The sequence below is a fragment of the Choloepus didactylus genome, chromosome 12, assembly GCF_015220235.1.
Source record: "Choloepus didactylus isolate mChoDid1 chromosome 12, mChoDid1.pri, whole genome shotgun sequence".
Lineage (NCBI taxonomy): Eukaryota > Metazoa > Chordata > Mammalia > Pilosa > Megalonychidae > Choloepus > Choloepus didactylus.
In genome coordinates this window covers 15,333,500-15,358,396 of record NC_051318.1, presented here as the reverse complement: position 1 = coordinate 15,358,396, position 24,897 = coordinate 15,333,500, and the positions used below count along the sequence as shown (strand labels likewise).

At 43.9% G+C, this 24,897-nt stretch overlaps 1 protein-coding gene across 6 annotated transcripts in view; it reads right to left on the bottom strand.

Annotated features, from left to right (window-relative positions):
- The window catches only part of SPATA13 (spermatogenesis associated 13), a 397,052-nt gene that overhangs the window by 13,729 nt on the left and 358,426 nt on the right, over positions 1-24,897 (bottom strand). For 5 of the 6 annotated variants that reach the window (XM_037800660.1, XM_037800665.1, XM_037800659.1 and 2 more), the window contains exons 5-9: positions 9,328-9,464; positions 7,918-8,097; positions 7,341-7,526; positions 4,566-4,745; positions 1,898-2,130 (exon numbers count right to left, since the gene is read on the bottom strand). In XM_037800660.1, coding sequence (XP_037656588.1) covers positions 1,898-2,130; positions 4,566-4,745; positions 7,341-7,526; positions 7,918-8,097; positions 9,328-9,464 — 916 coding nt within the window. Of the gene's footprint in view, positions 1-1,897; positions 2,131-4,565; positions 4,746-7,340; positions 7,527-7,917; positions 8,098-9,327; positions 9,465-22,818; positions 23,048-24,897 lie in introns of those variants that run through there. The other variant, XM_037800664.1, reaches the window with a different exon arrangement.

The window sequence follows — 24,897 nt, the reverse complement described above, 5'->3', positions numbered from 1 at the left end:
TTTTTGTCATTTCCTTTAAAATGATTCGCTTTAACAGCCCAAATCTGCAATGCTAGGTAAACCCAAATCTCACAGTGAAAAAGCATCCTTAAACATACACACCACTGAGGAGTGATGTGTGGCCTTCTGATCACAGCTTTTCCCTCTATTTCTTCAAATGTATGGCTCCCTTGAGTTTGAAAAATTTTTCCACTGAACTTTTCTGATTTTTAAAAAAAGTTGGAAAAAACAGGAAAAAATTTTTTTTCAAAAAAAAAAAAGGGAAAAAAATTAGCTCTCTTTCTTTTTATCTATTGCAGTGAGCTCCTTTCTCTTTATCCTTTAGTCCCAAATCTATAAATGAATACCCTTGTCTAGGGCCTGTTGTTCAGTGACCTGTCTTTTTTCTGTCGACCTTCAAATCTAATTGCCAAAAGGTTCCTTTAATCCCCCCTGTCTCCACAGGCATCCAGCAACACCCCACAGTGCTAGGCACGGCCACAGGTTATTTGATTGCTTTCACAGCAATATTTAGCTGCTGAAACAGAGTACTTTTCTGATTTGCTGCAGCAAATTTCCTCTGGGTACAATCCTTTCCGCCTCCCTGTCTCCCCAGATTAATCTCAAAAGATTATGCTCTCAGGAGCCGGAGATAAAGCTCTGTGCCAATGCCGTGAACTCTGGGGTTTGGTTCTCATCTCACCCAGGAAGCGTCATCCTGAAACTTCCCACCATGCCCTGGCTTGGCAGAGCCTGGCACGGGGCAGACACCCTATCATCGTCATGCCCACCGGCTCGCCAGCCGTGGCCTGGTGAGCACAGGAGCAGTGAGCCGCTCACTGCTGCCTGAGGGCACCGACCAGCTGCGTCCTGCTGTGGGAAAACGGGCCTGCCCAGCCCTGCAGCGAATGAGTGATATCTTACGTACAATTACAGCAAGGCTTCTGTGCATGTAGGAACATTATGGGCTGCTACTAAGTGACCAGCAGAGCCCAAATGGCTAAGGGAAAAGGGTCCAAGAAGAATCCAGAAATCCAGGAGAGAGGCAGACCATAAAGAAAGAAGGGAAAGAGGAACATGTATTTGTGGTTGTTCAGGAGAAGCTGAGGATCAAACAACAGAGATGCTGCGGGTGACGAGAGAAGCTTAGGGGAATTCAGGTCATCTCGCCAAGAGGCCTGGGGCCCAAAGTGGGTGGGAATGGGCAAGAAAGGATTACAAGAGACCATGCAAGCTCCCAGGCTGGGCACAAAAGAGTTGAGAGCCCAAAAGGCTCACAGTCATCATGTCTTCCAAACTGGCCTCTGTGGACCGCTCTACATTCTGGAATTTCGCTAGTTTTTTTATAGTTCAAACCTTTGGTTATCCTAATTCCTTCAATAATCTAATTTTTTGTTGCAGCATCTAATATTGGTCTGGGAGAGAGTGGCTGTGAAAACTTAAGAAATGAGTGGTGCGGGTGAGATGAAGATATTTCTGACATTATATTCACCGATCTGTTCCTTCTAAAGATTTTTTAATTTTTACTAAATACTGAATAGATTCAAAGGAATATTTATAAAATATATACAAATGGTAATGGGTAATGAAGAAATAGATAAATTCATGAATTAAAATCCCCACATACTCATGACACAGCTTAAAAATTATTCTTATTTTTTAATATCTCTAGGAATTGATATTCTGGAGTCTTTTCTATGACTTCTAATTTCAATATTGAACAATCCTACACATTCTAAAAAAATAAAAAGAAAAATTAAAATTCTTCCATATCGCTCACTAAGACTCCAAAGGCTGAAACGTAAGCCATGTGGCGAGGATTCGTGGGAAAGCCTGAGGACTCAATCACCCACAGGGTTCGAGCCCGTTTGTTGGTTTTCATGTTGGCCGGGGACCTCTGGCCGCCAGCCCCCCTCACCTGTGCTCCTGCGTGGTGTACTTGAGGAGCTCGGCCAGCTGCAAGGGGTATTTGCAGATCTTCTGCACCGGCGTCAGGAGGAAGCCGTCGATGGCGATGTCGATCATCTGCTGCAGCAGGCGGCAGGCCTCGAAGAAGTGCCTGTACTTGCCCTGCTTCATCAGCTCGGCCAGCTCCAGGCAGGCGCCCGGGTGGTTATTGCAGTATTCGGAATAGATCGCAAAGCCCTCTTGCTGTGAAGGGAGAGCACAGCCTCAGCAGCCCATCGGGGGGGCTCTGGGCCCTGGCAAGGACAAGCAGAGGTCCCAGCCCCACCCCTGGGGCATTCCCAGGAAGCAGGGGGACAGCAGGAAGCAGAACCGGCCTCGATCTCTGGTGGCAATCCCGGCTGCTCCACCATTTTTGCCCAATAGGGCCCTTCCACGTAACCTCCCGGGGGGTGGCGGTCTGAGGGCGGATGGGTGGGGAGGTGGCGAGGCTGTTCTCAGGCTCACCAGTGTGGACCCACTCAGACCTGCCTCCGCAGATCTCAAACAATGTGTCACAGGGACACGAGCTTCCCTCTGATCCGGGCTGGATCCAACGTCAGGAGGGCAGAGGAGAGGGAGATACTGCTCTCTCCCTCTTCTTCGCCTTGACTGATAAACTTCCTGACCACGGCGTGGAGGTCAACTCAATGCCTCCCCCTTGTCACCACCAGTTTTCTCCCTAGCCTCCTACAAGTGACCTTGGGACTGGCCTTGCTCCCAGAAGGGCATGTGTCACCCACAACCTCAAATCCATGGGCTCTGCTCACCTCCTGTGCTCCGGCCATCACATCCAATCCCACTGCCATTCTTCTCTCCTGGCGTTGCCTGTTCTCTTGGACTTGGGAGCAACATGGACCCAGTACCCAGCTCCATGCACCATGCGCTTCTCTCCCTTCTTTGCCCCTCCAACGGCCGGCAGGCACCCAAGGCACCAGCCTGGGACCTCGGCCCTGCATGTCCAGAATCTCTTTTACCCAGAACTGTCTTTCCCCTAGGTCTCGCTCAACAGTCTATCCTTGGACGTGCTCAAACTCAACATGTCTAGCCCCAAACTCCTTTACTTCCCTAGAAAACAGAGCTTCCTAACCCATCTGCTCCTTCTCAAAACCCTGGATGCACTTTTGATTGCCTTATCTGTTTTCCTCAAAAATACCCATCTCTGACTAAAATGGGAAGCTTTATGTTTTATAGAGGGCATCACAATAAGCATTTTAACACTTCAACATACCCCTGTTTCCCCATCTCCACGGCCATAGCCCTAAGCCTGGGCCCATCTCAACCACGGAAGGTCTCTGACTCTCGCCTAATGTCTCCTGTTCGCCACAGCAAGATCCACCTTCCCAAGGTTCTCATTCATCACGTCACCCACCTGCTCCACAACCCGATGTCATCCAGTGTCTCAAGCCTTTCTCCTGCTCCCTCTCTGTGGGAACCCTCTGCTCCGGCCAAACAGGCCTTTAAACAACATCCCAAATATGCTCAGCACATGTAGGAGGCCGATCGTCCCACCAAACATCAGTTTAATCTATTTAAGGTCTATCCACCCCAGAGGACTAGTTCTACCTCCTCTATAAAGCCACTGGGCCAGACACAGGAAGCGCCACAAAGCAGGTGTCATTGCTATTGTTATTACTACTATTATTCTTTTCTGAGCATTTTGGCTGGAAATGAAATCATCTTCCTCTGAAATCTTTTAGGATTAAAGCATCAGCCGAAGGATGATTGACTCATTTCATCATCACAGAACGGTCCCTAGGTAGTTGCAGGGGTCCCAAGTGTGGGTCGAGAGCCATGCGGCCTGGGTTGGAACTCAGATCTGCCACTTCTGGTGTGTGGCCTTGGGTCAGTTACTCTGTGGGCCAGTTTCCTCATCTGTAAAATGGGTATAAAGGCCATATCAACCTCATTGCAGTATGGGAACCAGTATAAGAAAACCCTCAAAGCAGTGTTTAACATACAGTAGACACTGAATAGGTCTTCTCAGAGACTACTCCACAGATGGCCCAGTGAGGATTTATTCCATGTGTCTACTTGGCTGGGCCATGGATGGTGCCCAGTTTGGTCAAACACCACTCTGGTTGTTTCTGTGAAGAGCATTTGCAGATGAGATTAAAATCTATAATCCGTTGACTTTAAGTGAAGGGGATTGCCCTTGATAATGAGGGTGGGTCTCATCTAATGAGCTGGAGGCCTTAAGCATAAAAATTGAGGTTTCCCAGACAGGAAGGAATTCTGCCTCAAGACTACCACATCAACAACCTGCTGGCTGCCCTTTGAATTTTAGACTTGCCAGCCGCACAAGCATGCGAGCCAATTCTTTAAAATAAATCTCTTCATATAAGCAAATACACAGTATAGACACATATATCCTTACTTGTTTGGCTTCTCTGGAGAACCTTGATATGCCCCTCCAACTCTAAACTATATCAAAGTAGAAGATTTTGAAGAAATGAACTTGATAAAGATTAACCATATAAACCGATCAACTGATGTTTTCAAGTGCCATCTCCATTCTAGCAAACAGACCAAAACATTCTAAGAAACAACCCCCCAAAAAGGACTCCTACTTTTAGTGGAGAAACATTTCAGAAATATGATTTAAATGGATGTTGTTAATAAAGAAACAACAGGTCACATACATGTTGAAGAAAGCAGGATCCTATTTCACTTAAATGAGGCTCCTCTTTATTGTACTGCTTCTCAAGGTCTTTCAGGAACTTTCTTTGGAATTTGTATATATCTTCAATGTTTCCAAAAATGGTGGCTAGTTGTGCAACCGTGAACATTCCTGTGTGTTTGCGACACTGTCGAATATAGCCCTGAAAAATAAAAAAAGTAAACTTAAAAAAAACTGGAAATTCAAAATTACTTATTTGAACAACACAGGTGTTTTTTTCAGGGGGGAGGAGGGGAGGAAGGGAGAAGGGTGACCAAAGCCATGGTCTTGGACTGGATTTTAATTGGAAAAAAAATATTTTAACCTCCATGAGTCTGTGTAGGAATAATCATAAAACTGTGACTGGAATTTGCCATAAATATTTTTAAAACAAAAGAAAAGAGAAAAAGATACAGGTGGTTGGACTTAAAATTCAAGAAAACATATAAAGTTTCCAGATTAAACTCATCAAACAAGTTGCTTAGGTTCAAATACCAGAGCTCAAAAATTTGCATTGTCACACTATTTCTCAACTCTTAAGATAACCATTCTCCCATCCCTAATTCCATTTCACAGCCGAGAACCCTTGTCAAACACAGGCTGTCATCACTTGCTGAATGGCTAATTCAATTTTTCTTGCTGTTAGTCATGGCAAAGAGCCAAGGGTGTCTTACCCAAGGATTCCACCATCACCTATTTCTATACACAGCAAAAACCTGTAGATATTTAAACTTGCATTAATGAGAAGCACTGCTAATTAATTCTCCATGTGCAACAGCATGGTTATGCTATGGCTTGGATGGGAGTTGGCGGGACAGGAAGAAAAGACTACACACACACACACACATACAAACACACACACAATTGCCTCCAAATTAGCATTATGCAGTCAAACAAACTAAACTGACTATAAGGTAAAATATATATCACTGACTATCTGGTCAGAGTTTAAACAGAAAGACAATATAATATAATGGTTAACAGGACAGGCTCTGGAGAAGAGTGGGTTTATCATATCCCCACCACTAATTTCTTTGTGCCCCAGTTTCCTCATCTGGAGGGATATGGGGATAACAGAACTTCCTAGCAATAGCAAGTGTGTTGTGAGCATTAGATGAGTTATCCCATGTAAAAGAATGGTACAGAGTCAATGCTCAATCATCATTAACAATAAGCATTATTTTCTCAAAAGATAACTTGCTTAATCATACAGAATAAGATGGCTAGCACAAATAAGCCACAAACTGGTATGCTATATTGGGCCGATTAACCCAATTACAGGACGGCTGGTTGTCTCACTTCAGTGTGTGTTCAGCGTTGAACTGTCACCATGCAGTTGACACCACACTGATCAGCATTCACAGCCCAAACAGCTGAAATGTCCAGACCCGGAGAACAACAACTCAGTGCAATGCTCACACAAAGCCCATAAAAACCCAAAGTATCCCAGGAGAAAGAAGTCTTCCAGATTCACATTTACTAATAGTCAGCCCAGTTTTTTTATAATCAGGGATAGGAAGGGATGATAAAATAAATGTTATTGCAAGTAGACTAGCCTGATACTGCAGAGCGCCACCATGGATATCACTAGATAAAACCAAATTTTTTGTCTATCTCTGAATACCTCAAGTTATCACAGTGACTCAGAATCATGTGTGTGAGTCCAATGACAAGATGCAGTGGGTTGCAGATAGGGACAAACCTTTTATTCTTTGGAAGCCTAGCAGATTTCCCACATATTCACTTAAAGGGTATTGCTTCTACACTAGTCATTCACTTTGAATGATCTCAAGAGTTTAGTCCTGAAAGAGATGGCTGCGTGGTGCTCCAAAGGAAGACTGGCTGGTTAGTGCCTAATGGGTGCAGGGTTTCTGTTTGGGGAGATGGGAAAGTTCTGGTAATGGAGGGTGGTGAGGGTACCGTAACATTGTGAATGTGATAAGTCCTGCTGAATGGTGTGCTTGGGGTTGTTGAGATAGGAAAATTTATGTTGCATAGTGTTTACACACTGTAAAGAAAAAAAAAAGAGCAACTAAAGAGACAATGACAATTAAATGCAACATGTGATCCTGGGTGGGATCTAATAATGGAAGAGAAAAGGCCCAAAAGGACATTATTGGGACACAAAAAAATTGGAATATAATCTATAAGCTTTATGTCAGTATTAATTCTCTTGAACTTCAAGACTGCACCTAAGGTGGCTCCATAAGCGAATACCCTTGCTCTTAGGAAATGTACATGTAAGTATTAAGTGCGCAAGGAACACGATGTGTACAACCTGCTTTCAAATGTTCAGAAAATAGACAGATGGATAGACAGAATGACATGGCAAATGTGGTAAAATATTAAAATTGGTGGATCTGAGTACCTGGGAGTGGAGTATGTTGGAGCTCTCTGTATGGGTTTTGTATTATCTTTGCAGCTGTCCTATAAGTTTGTAATTATTTCAAAATAAAAAGTTTAAGGAAAAAAAAAAAGAGGATTGGCTACCACAGCAGGTAGGATAGCCAGTTATACTCATTATATCCATCAATGTATATGACAGAGAATTAATGAGTGGGTAGCCTGTGCAAGGACCAGATGGCGTGAGGAGAATGAGGAGAGCAGAAAAAGGAACAAACACGATAACTGAGGCCCTGCACCTCAAATAGTTTACAATCTAGTTGGGGACAGAGATGGGAGAAGAAAACCACAGTGGGACCATCACGCCATCATCTAATATAGCCCCTGGGGTCATAAGAGTGTCTGGGTATCTTGCCTCACAGATATCCTTGAGATGCTTGATGTACACCCGCTCAGTGTTCATAATCTCCTGGATGACGTTGGTCCTCATCTGATGTTTGTTTTCCGAGTGTTTGTGGCGGCTTTTGCCAGCATCCTCGTCCTGCTCCTTGCCCTGGGTGCTGGTAGAATTCTCCAAAACCTCTTCCTGATTGACTCGCAACTGTGGGCGACAGAAGTGACAGGTGACTCGTGGTGAGTTGCCAACAGAATTAAGAGAAAACCTCCCCACGTTTCCATTTTTCCATGAATGATTGGTTATAAAGGCAGCCGGACCGTCACCTGGGAAGTTGCCGCCAATCTTGATGCACTTAGCAGAGCCACAGCCAGGCCAGCAGATCCACAAATTGAGCAGCAATGGCACACAACTAGCCCACCTTAGTTAACATTCTCCCTTCAACCCAGTCTAATTTCTCAACAGTCCTAGAACATTTCATCCAGGATTGATCTGCAGAACTTACAGCAGACGTGAATCTGCCTGAAGAGTGAGATTTGGCCCCAAACACTTCTACCTTTCTCCCAGAGCTACAAAGTGGAGAGGGCCACACACTTACCCTGACAAAGCTTGCGGGAAACCATGCTTCCTTGTCCTCATTCCGACCCCACCACCAGTCTTTATTGGAAGCTTCCAGCACCTGGATGACGTCCCCAGCCTTGAAGCCCAGCTCCTGGTCGTCCATAGTCACGTGGTCCCACAGGGCCTCGGCATACACCACGCTGCCATCGCTGATCAGCTGAAATGGAGACACCAACGCACTGAGCGCAAAAATCACGGGCTGGGGCAGCCGTGACGCAGCCATGTGTAAGCTCTCTCAGGTTGACAGTCATGCCTTCTAGCCCTGTGGCATTCAGTGAAAACTGACTATTTGATTGGCTACTCAAGATGAACCAAGACCTTGCATGACAGGTAAAAACACACTGGGGGAAAACAAAATCAGGTGGGCATCTCTCAGATGCCCTTAAAGAAAACCCAAATCCAACCCACATCCACTTAAAAATGGATCAATAGCTGACTTATCTGTAGATTAGTTATCTACCAAACTTGAGTGAATGCAAGATAGTAAAGGACTAGGAACCAGTCCCCGCTCCCCCCCCAAAATAGCTCCTGAGCAGCCAAAAGTAGATGACCTAAAGACAAGTACCCAAAATCTATGCACACACTGTACTAAGAGTCCTTCCCATTTTCATCCAGAGCTTATTCTTTGTTCGCAACTTGAATAAAGCTAACTTTACAGCTTACTGCAAATGAAAGAGAATACACAAGATCTCTGGATATTTAACAGTTAATGAAAAAAGAGTAAAGGAACAGATACAATTGCTCAAAAATCACAGCCTTCTGGACCCATTTGTTCATCTGACAGAATAAGGACATCCTTAGCTCCACGTGGACATCATATGATGGAGCAATACCTGATGACAGTATGGGAGCAACTAATTTCTTAACTAGTTATGCCCCACATGTTCTGAAAACGAGAGGTGTCTTCTAGAAAGATTTCCATAAAAATAGGACGTGGGAGTGAGTAAAGTTGTAGTGTGGTTGAAAAAATCCGAGATTTGCAGTAAGAAATGTGGTTAATTCCAGTTCTACCATTTGTAAGCAAGCACTTTAATATCTTAGCCTCAGAGTCTTTATTAAGATGTGATAATAACTGTAACATGGACCTCTGAGATCAGCTGTGAGAATTATACGGTAATAAAAGTGAAAGAATTTCACAAACTGAAAAGCACCACTCAAACGCTAACGATGGCCACTACTATAACTTCAGGGGATAAGTGTGAATTGTTTAGAAATTTTAATCACTTTAATTTTCCTTGACAATGCTAGGAAATTATAGTGCTGTTCTAATCAGAACATCTTTTTAGAAAAGATTTAGTAAACAATAAGCAGATAGCAAAGCCTGAGTTCATTCTGGTCCCTGAAACTCGGGCATCTACTACGATTTGCCGCTGCTGAGCTGCAGTACCTCGTTGATGGCCAGCTGCTCCCCACCGGGCTGTAAGTATCTGGGGTTGGCCTGGCAGAGATCTTCATAGCTGTCATCCTCCTCACTACCATTGTCATCCACTAAGGCAGAAGACTCGGTGCCTCCATCTGCAGAGACTGAAACAAAAGGAACGGCATGGTTGAAAAGACACAGCTAACAAATGTTTTTAAATGATGAATAAATGACCTATGAGAACATCCTCCCAAGAGAACAAGCCAACCCAGAAAGTTCCTGCTACTAGATTAACCCAAAGGAGGCCACTGATGCTAAGAAGAGCTGGAGTTAAGTATTACATGAAGCAAGCAGTGGAATAGTTCAGAGCATTGCCAACATCATACACAATTTTATTTGTGAATTAAGACAGTGAAGGCATTAGGTGATTTAGTTAGAAATGTGTGCTCCACAATGGATATAAAAATTATAAAAATAGATAACATTTCTAAGAAATGTGTTGATAAGCTTGAGGAGAAAAAGAAAGTGAAAAACATAACCCTTAAAAAAAACAGTGACACCTTTTATCTGCAAGGCAAAATAGTACTAATAAAATTAAAAAGTCATAATAGTATTGTGTAAGAGAATACATGTAGTCGCCAATATTTTCCATAAATGAAAAGGCTGACTTCTCAAAATCAGAATTAGGGATTAAATAGCACCTTTACCAAAAAAGAGAAAGATCTTTTAAGGACGGGTTGACTTTTGAAGGTGGGCCGACTACCTTCTCTTTCTTGGGACAGTGGCCTCTTCTCACCAAGGCTAACTGTCATAGAGCAGAGAGGTGTCTCTTGTTTTGGACTGATTGTCCCACGCTCTTGTACAAGAGAGACTTCTCCATCACTACCTTTGTCATAGGGATGGTTGCCACTTACTCTTCAGGTGCCAGGAGGACACAGATTAAAGAACTAGAAGATCCCTGCAGGCCAGGGGCCGGTGCTCTGCTGCGGCTGGGGTGGGGGAGCGGGGAGGAGGGTGGAGGGGAGGGAGGGAAGGGGTAAATAAAACCCATATACTTACGATTTAAGCCATATAATGGGAAATATAATAAGTGATGTACAAACCAAGCAGTAGGTGGGAATTTTTAAAGAGAACATCCCTTTATGAAGAGCACAAGGAAAGGCTGCATGGAAAAGAGAAGTGGCTATTCAAGATACCTGATATGGCCCTTGATTCAGAAAAAACAAACAAAAAGTAGTTTAATCTGAAGTACTGGCACATGTACCCAGGATCTACTAAAAGATGAGATTGTAGAGATAAGACGGGGCACACAGTAGAGAGCCTCAAGGGCTACAGTAAGCAATGGGCTGCTGTTTTAGGGTTTTGAGTTGAGGAGCTACAGGTTTTGAACAGTAGCTCCCTGATATTACTGAAAGGACACAGGTTTTTGAGTTACAGGTTCCTGGGTTTGAGTCTAGCCTTGCCCCTGGATTTACTTGAGATCCTAAACAAGCTTCACTTCCCTCGTTGTGAAAAGTATTTTCTTTTCTAGTGGAGAATTAAATGAGATAATGTATGTTGAGCTCCTAAAATCCTGGACCCGTAGTCGAGACTCAATAAAATATAGTTACTATTGTTAGGACAGTGGGCATGCTGAGGTCTGGGCTTAAGAAAAATGACTTTATTCAATAGGAAGGAGGGCTGACTGGGGAGAGGCTGGGACCAGGGAAACCAGCTGGGAAGAGACTGAGTCAGTTGGAGTAGGGGATAAAAAGGTGCAGAACCTGCACATCATCATCCATCCTTCACAGCACAAAACCCAAAAGGCAGAAACAACCCAGGGGTCCATCAAGAGACCAATGGATAAACAAAATGTGGTCCATCCACACAATGGAATATTATTCAGATATAAAAAGAAACTGGAGAAGCTACAAAGTGGAAGAACCTTGGAGACATCATGTTGCGTGAAATAAGCAAGGCACTAAAGGACAAATATCGTACGATCTCATTTATAGACATAAATAGAATATGCAAATTCACAGTCAGAACTAAGAGTACAGGGGACGGGTAGGGGCGGGAAATGGGGAATTAATGCTTAATTGGTACAGAAGTTCTGTTTGGGGTGGTGGAAAAGCTTTGATAAGAGATAGTGACAATCATAGCACAATATTGGGAATGTAATTAACTCCACTGAATTTTATTCTTGAAAGTGGCTAAAATGAGAAACTTTAGGTTGTATAAATGTTATCACAATAAAAATTATAAGCATGAACCTTAACGTAAACAATGGACTTCAGTTAGTAATTATAATAATATTGGGTCATCAATTGTAACAAAGGTACTGCATTAATATAATGTTAATAATAGGGAAAATTGTTATGTTAGAGGAAGGGGTATATGGGAACTCTATTTTCTGCATGATCTTTCTCTAAACCTACAATTGCTCTAAAAATTACATTTTTTAAAAAAAGGTGCTGTGCTAAGGTAATGGCAGTAGAAATCACAAAGAGACAACAGATTTCAGAATGGCATGAAGTTGAGCTGATGTGTGGAGGAACAAAGAAGATAAAGTCCAAGTGATTCAGAAGTTTCAATCCCAAGTCACTGGGAGAATTCACCAAACAAACAAACAAACAAACAAAGTCAGAATGAGAAGCCAGTGTGATGAGAAGGATAAAGGGTATTTTTTTTTAATTTAATTTTTATAGAAAGTGCTTTGCACAGGGACTATATGAAGGGCTGAAAAAATAGTGGCTGTTTTGTTATGAGCTGGGGTGGCTTCAGAGTGTCCTTTCACGTTCCTAGGAGACAAAAGTCCCACTCTGCTCCTGGATCGACCCAGAGTGAAAAGTAGTGATTTCATCAGTTCAGCCTCAGGAACACAGGGTAACATGGTTTCGTCTACTATCAGTCTCCCAAGCGAGTATTGGTGCAGTGAGATTCTCAGATTTTAGTGGTCTTGGTTGTTTTCTCCCTCCCTCTCTCTTTCTCTCTTTCTGTCTTTCCTTCTCTCATGGTAGCTATAGCTTCTGTTTTATTAATATGTTTGGTCTGAGTCACCCAGCTCCAATTCTGAGAGCCAACAAAGACACTAACAAGACTCCAACAGTTAGGACCCCAGAGAGGCCTGCCACCCACATGGCGTGCGAGTCTAGCGGAGAGCCTGAGTACTTACTGAAGAGCCTGTGGTGGCCTGGAGGAGACTCACTGGCCCCTTGCTAGAAATGCAGAGGCTGGACTTGCAGTGGAACAATCCTCTGCGTGCCTGTCTTTATTTTCAAGGACTTGCAGATTTAAATTTCTAGTAACTTAAATGTCAGGGGCCAGGTCTACTCTCTCAGCTGAAGAACTTTTAAAAAGCAATACATTTTCAGAACAAAGCCAGGAATCCTTACACTAAAGCAATGAAAAATATTGAAAAAGATTTGCAATAGTGGGTGGTAATAAACACTGTGAAAATCAATACTCTAATTCTATTTCATGTATCAGATTCTTAACTTTTCTTTGCCAGGCACAGATATGACATGTGTACTGTATATGATGATGAATTCAAGCCAAGTAAACTAAACTAGAAAGGCATACAGATTATAAATAGCTTCAACACACACACACACACACACAAATCCTACAAAGCACATGAAATCCAATGATGAGAAAGACAGAAAGATAAGGGGACACACGGCCAGACAGAGCTTTCCCCACTCGATTCCCAGCTTGCTTCCTCCGACCCCTCTCCATCACTTCCTCACCTTCTTGTCTCTGTCCTCTAGTTCTGTGCATACTAAACAAAGCTCCCCTCAGTGAGCTCTGAGCCACCAAGCTTTTCATGAGCCCATGCTTTCCCTGCCCCCTGGAATGCCCCTCACTGCCCTGAAAACTCCTACAACACAGCTGCAATGGTCTCTTCTTCATTCTCCCCGTCCTGTCATCCCTGGGTAGAGGTTGCTACTCCCTCAGTGTCTTTTTCACACTTACTTCTATGATAGCACTTATGTTGAATTAAAATTCACCAATTTACTCGTCTGTTTCCCAGCTCTGCAGGCAGCCTGCCTCCAGACTGCCTAGGACTGCACTGAACAGAGTAGACAACATTCAGTAAAGGTTTAGAATGAACTGACAACCACCCTATAGCTGATGAGTTGGGGCTCTCTGCCACACGGCAGGAGTCTGGGCTCTGACCTTACTTTCCCCAGCAGCCTCTCCCCACCCCACCCCATCCCTAATCTCATTCAGAAATGTGCAGGACCTGTATATCTGGGTTTTTAAAGCGAAAGGAAGCTGCCCCAGGAACAAGGATGTGGCAGGGGTGGAGGATTTTCCTGGACCTGACCATCAAACCAGGGAATGGCTGGTCCTGTGGGCAACCCCTGCAGACAGAGGCTCCCCAGACCTTGGCACGGCCTTCTGGGCCCCCAGCTCCCTTACTAGCTCAGCCAAGAGGAGAAGGGAGCGCTGTTCAATAAATACTGGGCAGCACAGCCATTCCTGAGGTACAGGTGAAGTGGAGCTCACCAGTGGAACGCAGGGGAACTGCCCAGCGTGTGTGTGCATGTGTGTGTGTGTGTTTGTGTGTGTGTGTGCGCGCACACGCGAGCCCGCTGGCCCATCCCGTCCCAGAGTTTCGCTTCTCTTACCCAAGGCTGGGGGTGAGGTAGGGTCTTGCAAAAGTCAGGCTTCTGCTGTCCAGAAATGTCATGAGCCTGTATAACACATGACTGTTCCTCTGTAAAAGTAACTTTTGCTTACTACTCTGTGATCAGGGGGCTTGCAGGCAGAGAATACAAGGTTTTCTGGTGTAGTGCACTTTCCTGGGGTGTGTGTTTGCAGGGAGAGGTCTTGAGGAGGCAAATGTAAATATTTTTTACATGCACAAGTATGACTTAGACCACAAAGGAAAAAACAACACTAAAGCAGAAAGCCTTCTCCTACCGGACTCAGCGCTCAGCTGCCCAGGCTGTGAAGTCCCAGGACTACATTTCCTTCATGGCTGGGAGGTTTTCACGCTCCAGGGTGAAGAGAAGCTACACAAACCCTTACATCTTTTTAGGGGGTCCAAAGTGGCAGGAATCTTCAGATTTCACAAGCACCGATCTGGCACCACCAGGCACACACGGCATTTTTCCTTATCATGTTTCAGCAGGGATTGAGCCAAAAGAAGTGAAGCTCAGTAAAATAAAGATGCCTGAGCCTTCTACCTGGAGCAAAGCCCTGAAAATGACACTTTCTCCCTCAAAGAACCATTGAACCACGTTTTCCCAGGGGGGAGGAATTCTTTACCATCTGATCTGGCTTTTGCTATGAAAATCAGTAAAAAAATATGAACAGGTTAAAAAAAAAAAAAAAAGCCAGGAGCAATCATGCACACATGCACCATTTAAGGAAAAAGAATTCCATTGAAGAAATGTTAAACCTTTAAAGGAGGTAGCAGAATAAAATCCTCTGGAAATAGATACAGACTTCACGTATTGAACGATTTCTGAGTTGATATCATAAACACTTGAAACGAGGCTCTGGCTCAAGTGGGATCATGAGAAAGATGACTCACACTAAAATGTTTCGACATAATGGATTAGCATTTACTGAACCCTGCAGAAATAAGGTGGTTCTAAGTGCCTGCTGGTCAGCAGAAACACAGTTTTATCACGGGCTAAATGAGGTGGGGCGAGAGGCCAGGGTGGGAGATGTGAATGTGGATAAGCAAAGGGCTAAAGAATATGGAGTAAAATTATCTGGGTCAGTGTCCTGGCTTTATTAACTTCCTAACTAAGCGACTTCAGAGCAAGTCACTAACCGCTTTCAACTTTTGGTTTTCTCACCTGTAAAATGGGAGAGGGGTTACATGTTTTATCTATCCAGAAGTTACCCCCCCCTTTTTTTCCCCTCTCACCTCCTGCATCCAACTCATCAGCAAATCTGCTGACTTTGCCTTCAGAATGCATCCACCTCCCACCCCCTTTGCCACTTCCTCAGCCCCCATCACCCCACACTTTCATCACCCCCACCTGGATGGGTGCAGCACCTCCTAACAAGTCTCCCTACATCTGCCCCTTCCTGGCTCAGGCTATTCTCCCCCCAGCAGCCAGAGTGTTAACCCATCCATAAGTCAGATCACCTCACTCCTCTGCTCAAAACCATCCATAGGGGAAAAAGCCCCAGTCCTTTCAGAGCCCCCACCAGGGCTCCCTCTTCCCCCAGACACAGAAATGCTCGCTTCGGGCCCCAAGGCTTTCCTTGATCACCCCATTTAAATTGCAACCTTCACTCCCATTTCTTAACCTTCTCTCCTGATTTATTTTTCTCCATAGCTTTCATCACCACCTAATATACTTTGTTCATTGTTCATCTCCCCCAACTAGAATATCAGCTACTTTATAAAGACAGTGATTTCTATCTGTTCTGCATTTTCCTTCCTCCATGATGAGTTCCCGCCCAGGATAATATATTGCATTTAATTGTCACTGACCCTTTAGTTGCTCTTTTTTTTTTTTTTTTCAGTTAATTGTGGAAACATATATACAACATAAAATTTCCCATTTTAACCACTTCCAAGTAAACAATTCAGTGGTTTTAATTAATTATAGTCACACTGCTGTGTTACCATCACCACCATCCGTTATCAGAATTTTCCATCACCCCAAACAGCAACTCAGAACGTGGTAAGCATTCAGTCCCCAACCCCCACCTCCACCCCCACCCCTGGTATCAGTGAGATCAGACAATATTTGTCCTTTTGTGGCTGGCTTATTTCACTCAACGTGATGTCTTCAAGGTTCATCCATGTTGTAGCACTAATCAGAACTTCACTGCTCTTTATGGCTAAATAAATTCCATGGTATGTATGCATATACTACTTTATGTTTATCCATTTATTAGTTGATGGACACTTGGGTTGCTTCCATGCTTTGGCTATTGTGTATAATGCTGCTATGAATATGTTTTATTCTTAACTATAGTCCTAGTACCCAGAGCACTGTCTGGCATATGGAGGTGCTCCGAAAGTGTTTGCTGAATGGATGATAGAAATACAGTATACTGACTGGGTCTGACAGCTCTGGTTTCAAATGATGGCTCTAGTGCTTTTTTTTTCTTTTTGAATGTGAGTCTTGGTCAAGTTCCTTTCTCTACCAATTTTTTCACCTACTGAATGTGAATAATAATATCCATCTCACAGAGTTCTCTGTAAGAACTAATGAAATAATATACGAACACAGTACAACACACAATAAATTCTCAATAAGCAATTGTTACTAGTAGTTTGCTGTGAGCCTCAAATGAAATGAGGACATGCAAATGCACTCTGTAAACTAAAAAACATTATGGGATCACCAGATATTATTTTATGAATAATAATAGCAATCATTTCTTGGGTCCTTTTTAAAGCCTTTTCAGATGATATCAGCTCATATAATCCCCACTATATGACTTATATGTATATATGTGAGTTGCTATCGGTTTCCCAATTTACAGATGAGTAAACTGGAGTCCAACACTGCACAGATGTATGGAGCAAGGTCTCCAGACCCCGCCGTCTAATCCCTACCCACCAGGATGTTGTGTTTCCTCCAGTATTGCCATTGTTGTTAGCAATAATAACAACAAGGAATATTCAAAACAGCTTTGTACCCCCAATTTTAATCCTTCCGCATTTTTTCCAGATAACAGCATCACTCACTGTTCCTCTGCTCTTTTTGCTAACCCTTTTCTCCTACATTTGATCTCTGTTCCTAACTGGGCCTGTCAATGGCCTGACCCAGGTTTCTGTTGTTATCCTTTTCCCTTCGTGACCTTACCTACGTTCATGATTGTAAAGTCCCTTCTCAGTTGTTGACTTCCAGGCCTACATTCCCAGCCTTTACTTTGTACTCATGCTCCTGTCCCATAATATTAAAGCACTTCATAGACTCGGATCTTCCAGAATCTAGTGTCTAGGAAGGAGGGATTTTTAGCACTACTTTTCATCTTTATATCTGTTTCCCTCCAAAGACCATAACTTCTTTAGGGTAGGGATGGAGTCTTTCTATTTTTGTATCCCTAGCACCTAATATAATATCTGGCCTATACAAGGCACTCAATAAATGTTTTTAAACTGAACTGCAAATTGCTGGTGGGGAAACTAAGGTTCCTGGAATTTAAAATATTTAACTGGATTAAGCAAGTGATAGGCAAGAGCCAGGATGCAAAGCCAGGGGTCCCTGATCCTCATCCCAGTGCTCACCCCAATCTCTATCTAGAAAACTCTCCCAGCTAATCACCATGCCTCCTGCCTCCCTCTCCAGGCCACCCTACATGTCACTTCCAACGTAGTCTTCTGAAAGAGTGGTTTCACCATTTTTACAGAACTACGTATTAGTTCTCTGCATCATGGCAAAAATCTGCAGTACTTTCAAGGCCCCGTGTAAACAACCTTCTCAGCCCGTGCACCAAAGCTCACAATCTACCTCTCTGGGCCACCCTCTTCACCACTGCCAAGCCCAACAGGCCAATGTCCTTTTCAAGCCCTCTCCACACCCATTTCCTCACCAAGTTAAAGTATTGCCACTTAACAGCAAAGGGCTTCAATCTCATCAAAAACTTAATCCTGGTGACTTTTTATCTAGGGGAATTTTGCACGACATTAGCACTACTGTAAATTCTCAATAGATACTTCAGCAAAATTAGGGGAAATGAATATAGCATAATAAAATAGTAAATTGAATTCCGTATTATTTCTTTGTTGAATAAGTAAGCATGGAAAAGCCATTTCTGAAAAGAAGCAAAGACCCTTCTAAAGTGAAATCCCTTTTAAAATCTGAAACTCCTAGATGCAATCAATATTCGAGCAGACAGAGTGTGTTCCCATAAGCACTTCTTAAAGCTGCGGTCAAGCCAACTGGGGACACCGTTTATCACTTAAAAGCTCTGCATACAGCTTTTCAGCAAATACTTCTGAGGAGAGGCAATTCTGAGATGACCCAGCTTTCTATACAGTATTATCACGTCCAAATATGTAATAAAATGAATTGTCAACACTCTTGCTTAACAGTCTCTGCTAACTATTCCCTCCTCCCACAAGCTCTGTGGCGCTAGTACTTGAGTCACTTCCGTCCTCCCCTACAATCTAACCCCTTAACAGTTAGCACCTCAAGATTAAGCCTGGGAACTTCCCTCTCCCCCTCCAAACCCGTTTGTTTCCTTTCCGGATGAACTTTCCAACTCTCTAGAATCCCCCAATCTATATCTCCAGCCCCAGTCAGACATGGCTTGAAGAACAAATGCAGAGCACTGAATGGTGTCCGTGGAGGATGGGCCGTTTCTCAAGGCACAAGGCTGCAAGTAACAATTACAGAAGATATAAGAAAAAAAAGGCAAAAAAATAGAGCACTTCCATACTTCTCAGAAAACGAGCTGTCACCCTTCAGTGTGAACTGAGATTTTGTTTGGGAAAGGATGAAACCTCACTACCGCTCCAAAGGTGCCCTCCTGTGCCAGGAACCATGGAGCGTCATCCTCACTCTGGGCCTAGGATGTTGCCAGCTCTGAGGATGTAACGAGCAGCGCTGTTTTCCCAGCTGGTGGCCTCCGCGGGACTTCCCCTCACTCAGCCGCGGCTTCAGGGAAATTCCCACACTCAGAATTATCTGTTAAAAACATGTATTTTAGAAAGCCTCCCGCTGATCACTCAGACTTCCTCAGATCTGAAATCAGCCTTTCTTGCTTCCCATCTCAAAAACGGAAATGGCAGACACAGTGGCGAGCATCTGTCCCAGGGAGGCTGCTCGGTGGGGCCAGAGGCAGCTCTCGAGCCATGGAGATGTGCACAGACGGATCAGCCACTCCAGGAAGCGGACGTCAGACATCAAAACCTGCCAGAGGCCACCAGACCGATTCCCAGACACCCAGAGCTGCCCCCATCCAGCCGAGAACATTTACAAATATACAGAGTCCTGCCCTAACCTGGGGCACTGACCCAGAGCCTCCAAGAGGGTGGACAGGAGAAGGAGGATGTCTCCTGAGAGTCTGATGCCTGGCCAAATTCAGAAATTACTGGAACTCTAGGCTAAAGTATCTTAAACCATGCCACATGCATGGGTTTCTTCTATTATGCATGCATGTTGTTACCTGTCCACACAGCAAGTCACACGCTGCAGGGCAACTGATTCTGATTTAACTGGTTGAAACCTCTGCTGTGGCCACTTTGTACCCTGGAAATATTCCCTGCACCAAAACAAAGAACAAAACCCTTGTGCTACTCCGACTCCTCCTCCTGGAGCAACTTTCCCACCCAAACTGCCCATCAAACTCCTACTCATCCTTCAAAACTCCATTTAACTGCCACTCCTTGGTGAAGGATTTGTGATCCAGCTTTCTGCCCTCCTCATATTTGTGCTGTGACCCCTGCAGGAACAACCTGTCTATAATGTGCTAATAGTGCTTTAGGCTCTTTAAAAATCTTTACCACCTTTAATTATATGTTTATATGTCTCTGTCCTTACATCCGTCTCTACCCCAGCTATGACTTTCTCACAGTCAGGGTACATGCTTATTAGCCAATGTGGATTGATTGAGATCTCTTCCATATTCTAGAATTTGAAATGTTACTGTCACTATTATACCTAATCCATTCTCACAAATAGTATTTTTTAATCTTAAAAAAAAAAAAAAAAGTTTTAAATATGGACAATGGTCCTGGAAACGGGCCTACTGACTTTCACTGATATCCCTTTATCATGTCTAAGGGTCTTTTAAAATTAATCCTCCCCGGCACATAGCTTTACAACTTTATTCAACTTAGACCTATGGTTGGCTTTTGCTGTCCCAGAGCAGAGATAGGAATTAAGTTACAACATGGCTAAGCTTTTAAATATAGGCCAAACCTCTGAAAGCAGATTTTTCTCTCCCTACAAGTTGTTCAATAATATTTTATTTTAACCAGGTAAACAACCTGTGAATGCTTTTCCCTCTCAATCTGAAGCCAAAATCTGCCCTGGAGTTGTGACATATATGCTCTCTATAATTTGGAAAACAAAAGTCTTATTGTCCTCATCTGTAAAATGGGTGCTCAGGGCCCATGTAGGAGAGTGCAGAGCCAGGAGCCTGGGCCTGTCAATGCCCGCAATGTCTCCCAGCCTCCCCCCACATGTGAGTACAGTGGCGCCAGACCCCTAACAGCTGGCAGCTCTGCGCCTCCTGCTTTTGAGGCTAATCCTAGATCTTGTCTGATTCAGAGCTAGGACTTAGGCTTTTGGTTTCTTTGTCTCTTGCCGTGAGCCTTCAGGCTTTCCCTTTGCTTGTCCCTGTCTTTCTCTTTGTAGCAAGTCGATGCTCCCCCCTGGACTTCGGGCTCATGCCTGTGGGGGCTCGCACCACCCTCGCTGGACACAGTCACCTGATCCGGAAGCCCCGCCCCTTCTGGCAGCTGTCGGCGGCGTCCCCAGGCACCTCCCCGGCCCCCCGCGACAGCATCGCCACTGGCTGGACAGCCAGACGGTACCCCACCGCCAGCTCCCGTCCATATAGCGAACTCCGACACCGTGCATCCTGGAATTGCTACTGCCCTGTTTCCAGAGGGAAAAACTGTGGCTCCAAGAGGTTAAGCAACTGCTCCCAATGGAGGGCTGGAATTCAAACCCAGGTCTGTCTGGCTCCAGAGGGATCGGGCTTGGAGCCTGCCTGGGTCCCGGCTTCCCTCTAGGCCCATGGCACAACCAGGCCTGGGCCTCCTGACACGGGTGGTCAAGCATGTGCCCCCCCCCCACAGGAAGCTCCTCCTGGGACCACCAGGCTGACTCCTCAGGGCCCCCAGCCCCGTCCCCAGCCACATGCCCTTCAGGGTTCTCAAATAAAACAGAATCAACCTTTTAGAAACCTTGTACTTTCTTCTATCCTGGCACACAATTTAAATTTGATTCGATAACCCATGTGTGGTCATCTCCATCGTCTTGATACATACTTAAGGGAAAGAATACAGGCAAGACAACTGCCTTCCAGATGCACTCAACTAGTGAACTTTTGGAGCTGAAAAATACACAGCATTACTAAAGCTACATAAAGCAAAATAAAGACAACTAAAATAAAAATGAAAGACTGCTACAGAGCTGCCTTCTCAGACATCACTGGGAGACCCCTGAATGGCTGAGGATCGACCACATGAGTTGGATTTAGCAAATTCTCCAGTGGTGCAAGACTGGATTGAGGAGGAAGGCGCAAATCAGCTTCCCAAAGAAGTACAAAGCCTGGGACATCAAGGACAGCACTGCACTTGAGAGCTCACGGCTGGGGCAAGGCCCCCATGTGCCCTTGAGGAAGTGTGGGAAGAAGACAAGTTCCTCTCGCCAGGAGGGGAGAAGCAGCAGGACAGTGGGGGGGCTCTATCCGAGCTCTGCTGGCCCGTGTGCTGGTTCCATGCTCTCCCTTGGAGCGTGCACACAAACACACCCCCCCACACCCATCAGCTCTCGAAGGACAAGCAGGCAGTGGGAGTCCGGCTGCAAGGGGGCCCCAGCTCTCCTCCTCTCTCCATTCCAGCCCCCCGCAGCCCATCCCACACAGATCAGCGTGCCCCAGGACTCCAATCAACAAGCACTTTGTAGACAGTTCCATGTTCTCAATTTAGAAAGAGTTGGGCAACTTTTTTTCCTCTTTCTCAATTTTGGTTCATGAAATGGAGTTCACACTGGTTTTCTTGTTTCAACTCGGGCAGACCCAGAAGCCTTAACCACATCCTTGCCCTCAGTCACTGGGCACCGAAAACCAATCAAAATCCGGAGGAAAGCACCAGCTACAAATGGCACTGCCCTGACACAGCTGGTGTCAAGCTGCCATCTTCAATTCTCACTCACTTCAGTGTGAGTTACTGGCATTTATTTAAGGCAAAAACACAGACAAGGTTTTTGTTTTTTTTCTTTTTTAAAATGCATCCCATTTTATCCATGTATAGCAGTCGGTTAAAATTCTTTCCATGCTTCTTTTTGTGAAATAGTTTTCTCACTCTTCTTCTTAAGAATAGATTACATAGATTACAATATATAACTTCCTAGAGTGAGAGTACATTTCTCTCGTATTTAAATAGGAACTAGTCTAGCTGACGATACTCATAAAAATATTGAAAAGTAACATGAAATAAGGAACAATGCGCCCACAGAATACCAGGCAATATCATTTCTGAAAACTGTAAACAGGGTTTTTCAAAAAGTCAATTCATACCCTAAAACACATCCCAAATTGTCAAGGAACATATTTCTATACCCCAACAGTCAACTCTGGAATAAAGGAATTTCAAGTTAAAGCAGCAAAAACCATTACAATAAAAACCAGATCCACACACATCATAAATCCTAAAATACAAAATCTATTTCCTTTTCTGCTCCTGCTAACTGTTGTGCCATAAACAAAACTGATTTATTTGATTTACTATGCCCACAACTCAGAATACCTGCAGGACACTTTACTAGGAAGAATGAGCTTTTGTGTAAAAAACTTCTATCTGACAAGAGGAATACTGCAACTCAGAAAGGAAACCAGCAACACTGCCACGACACAATTCATTCTCTGCAAACATACCCAGATGAAGGCTTTCCAGACTCCAAAATCGGGCTATTTCCCCTCGAGCTACCATCCTTCTGTTAGGAAAACAAGAACATCCAGAGCAGGACTCGGGTGTAACTGAAGGACCCAGTCCCCAGGGACACGGAGAACCACACCGCTGCCAGCTCCTGAAACTGCAGAAACAGCTTATTCACCGCTTCTACTCTGTGTACAACCCGCCCAGAGCCTGCTCAGAAACTGACAGCTCACTCACTGCTCGCAGCAAATGAGGGCTAGCGCTTCCGCCAGGGAGGAAATTCCAAAATAAAGCAAAACCTCCCCACACCAAACCCAGTCACATGGACACCCACACCAGGTGCACTCAAGAGCCCGTGGTGCAGGTGGTAGAAAAGTATCGGCTGCTTTTGTTGACAATCCCAAATCCCGCGTCACTTTCAGAGAGCTTGTAAAAAAAAGGCATCTATTTCATGGGAGAAAGGCATAGAGGTCACTTAGCTCAACAATGGAGTTAGGATTTCACACGATGGCATGACAAAAATTTGAGTTATGATATTGCATTATGTTAACTGTAACCTAGGAGATCACTCTAAAAGAGGGATTTTGTTTGAAAGTGTATCTGTGCAAATATGTGCATACTTTCCTATGCAAACTCTATACCCTTTATAATAAAGAAATTGTTTTTTTAACAACAGGTTCTCTCTGGATAACATTTTTTTTTCCTTTTTATATTTTCATACATTTTCCAAATTATCTAGAATGAGCAAGTCTATCTTTTAGATGTGAAACAATGGTTGTTAAGCAGTCTGTTTCCTTCCATTTCTTCATGACGGGAAGCTATTGCCTGTTTAACTTTATGAATAATGAGAAAATATATGCAAATTACTTAACACGTGTTCATTTCTCAATCAATGTTGGCTAAAATATGAGAGTGCCAATTGGTAAAATGACTGCTTTGCAGTGAGGGTGGGCTTTGGATCGGAGTAAGACAGGCTGGGTTCAAATTTTGCTCTGCCACAAATAACTGGGAAACTCGGGGAAAGCTGTCAGATCGCTAGATGGCTCAGTTTCCATGTCCGTAGGATGGGTATAAGTGGAGCATAATAACCCTTATAGGGTTATTTGAGAATATATTATAAAGTGTGTAGAACAGTGTTGGCACGTCATTAGGGACTAGGAAATGTTAGCTACCACACTGCTGTTTCTTTTCCGGAAAAACCTTGAGATACATAGTAACAGCAGGCAAGCCCCCACAGAAACCACGTCATTTCTTCTGATTTGTCCTTAGCAAATGTCCACGAAGCTGTGCATCCTACTGTAGGCTCTTCCTGCCTGTACAAATTTGCGGCTCTTACTACTGATTCGGTGCAGCCCATCCTTATTGCCCAGCTACAGAAAGTTTTCCGGGGGACTCACAGCTTCAATAAATCACAATGAAAGTATTTTATTATCTTACTGGGGCAAAGTGAAACACACAGACACACAATCACACATACACACACCCTCACAAAACCAGGTCAGCTTCAGATCTTCCCTTTCAAGGAAATGATTTAAAATAGTCAATTTTTAAAAAATGTTTTAATAGATATTTCCTTCAGTAGGGGCATATTATTCTCAATAAAGGTGGTACTTTATTGAATTATAGAATCAAAACCCCTTTGAAACTCTTTTTCAGAGTAAACCACTCTCTATAAGATAAAGCTTCCTAAATACAATCCCTGAAATACTAGTTTCATAATATATGAAACCCATAAAAAAAAATTAAAAACCACTATATACCGTATCTACCTCTTGGAAATCTGCTGGGTACATTAGTAATCAAAGACTCTAAGAAATCCAAACAAAGGTGCCTCCATAGTTTTGTTTAACTCAGAATTTCCCGATCGTATTTGGCCATTAAGTTCTTCTTTTGCAATAGTACATATTGCAAAAAAAAAAAAAAAAAAAAAAAAAAAAAAAAGAGCTTAATGAGAAAATGTCCTAGGGCATTGCTACTCAAAGTGTGGTCCAGGACTTAGAAGCACTGGCAGGGCCTGGGAGCTCATTAGAAATGCAGAAGAATCCTGGGCCCCACCACAGAGCTACCTAAACAGAATC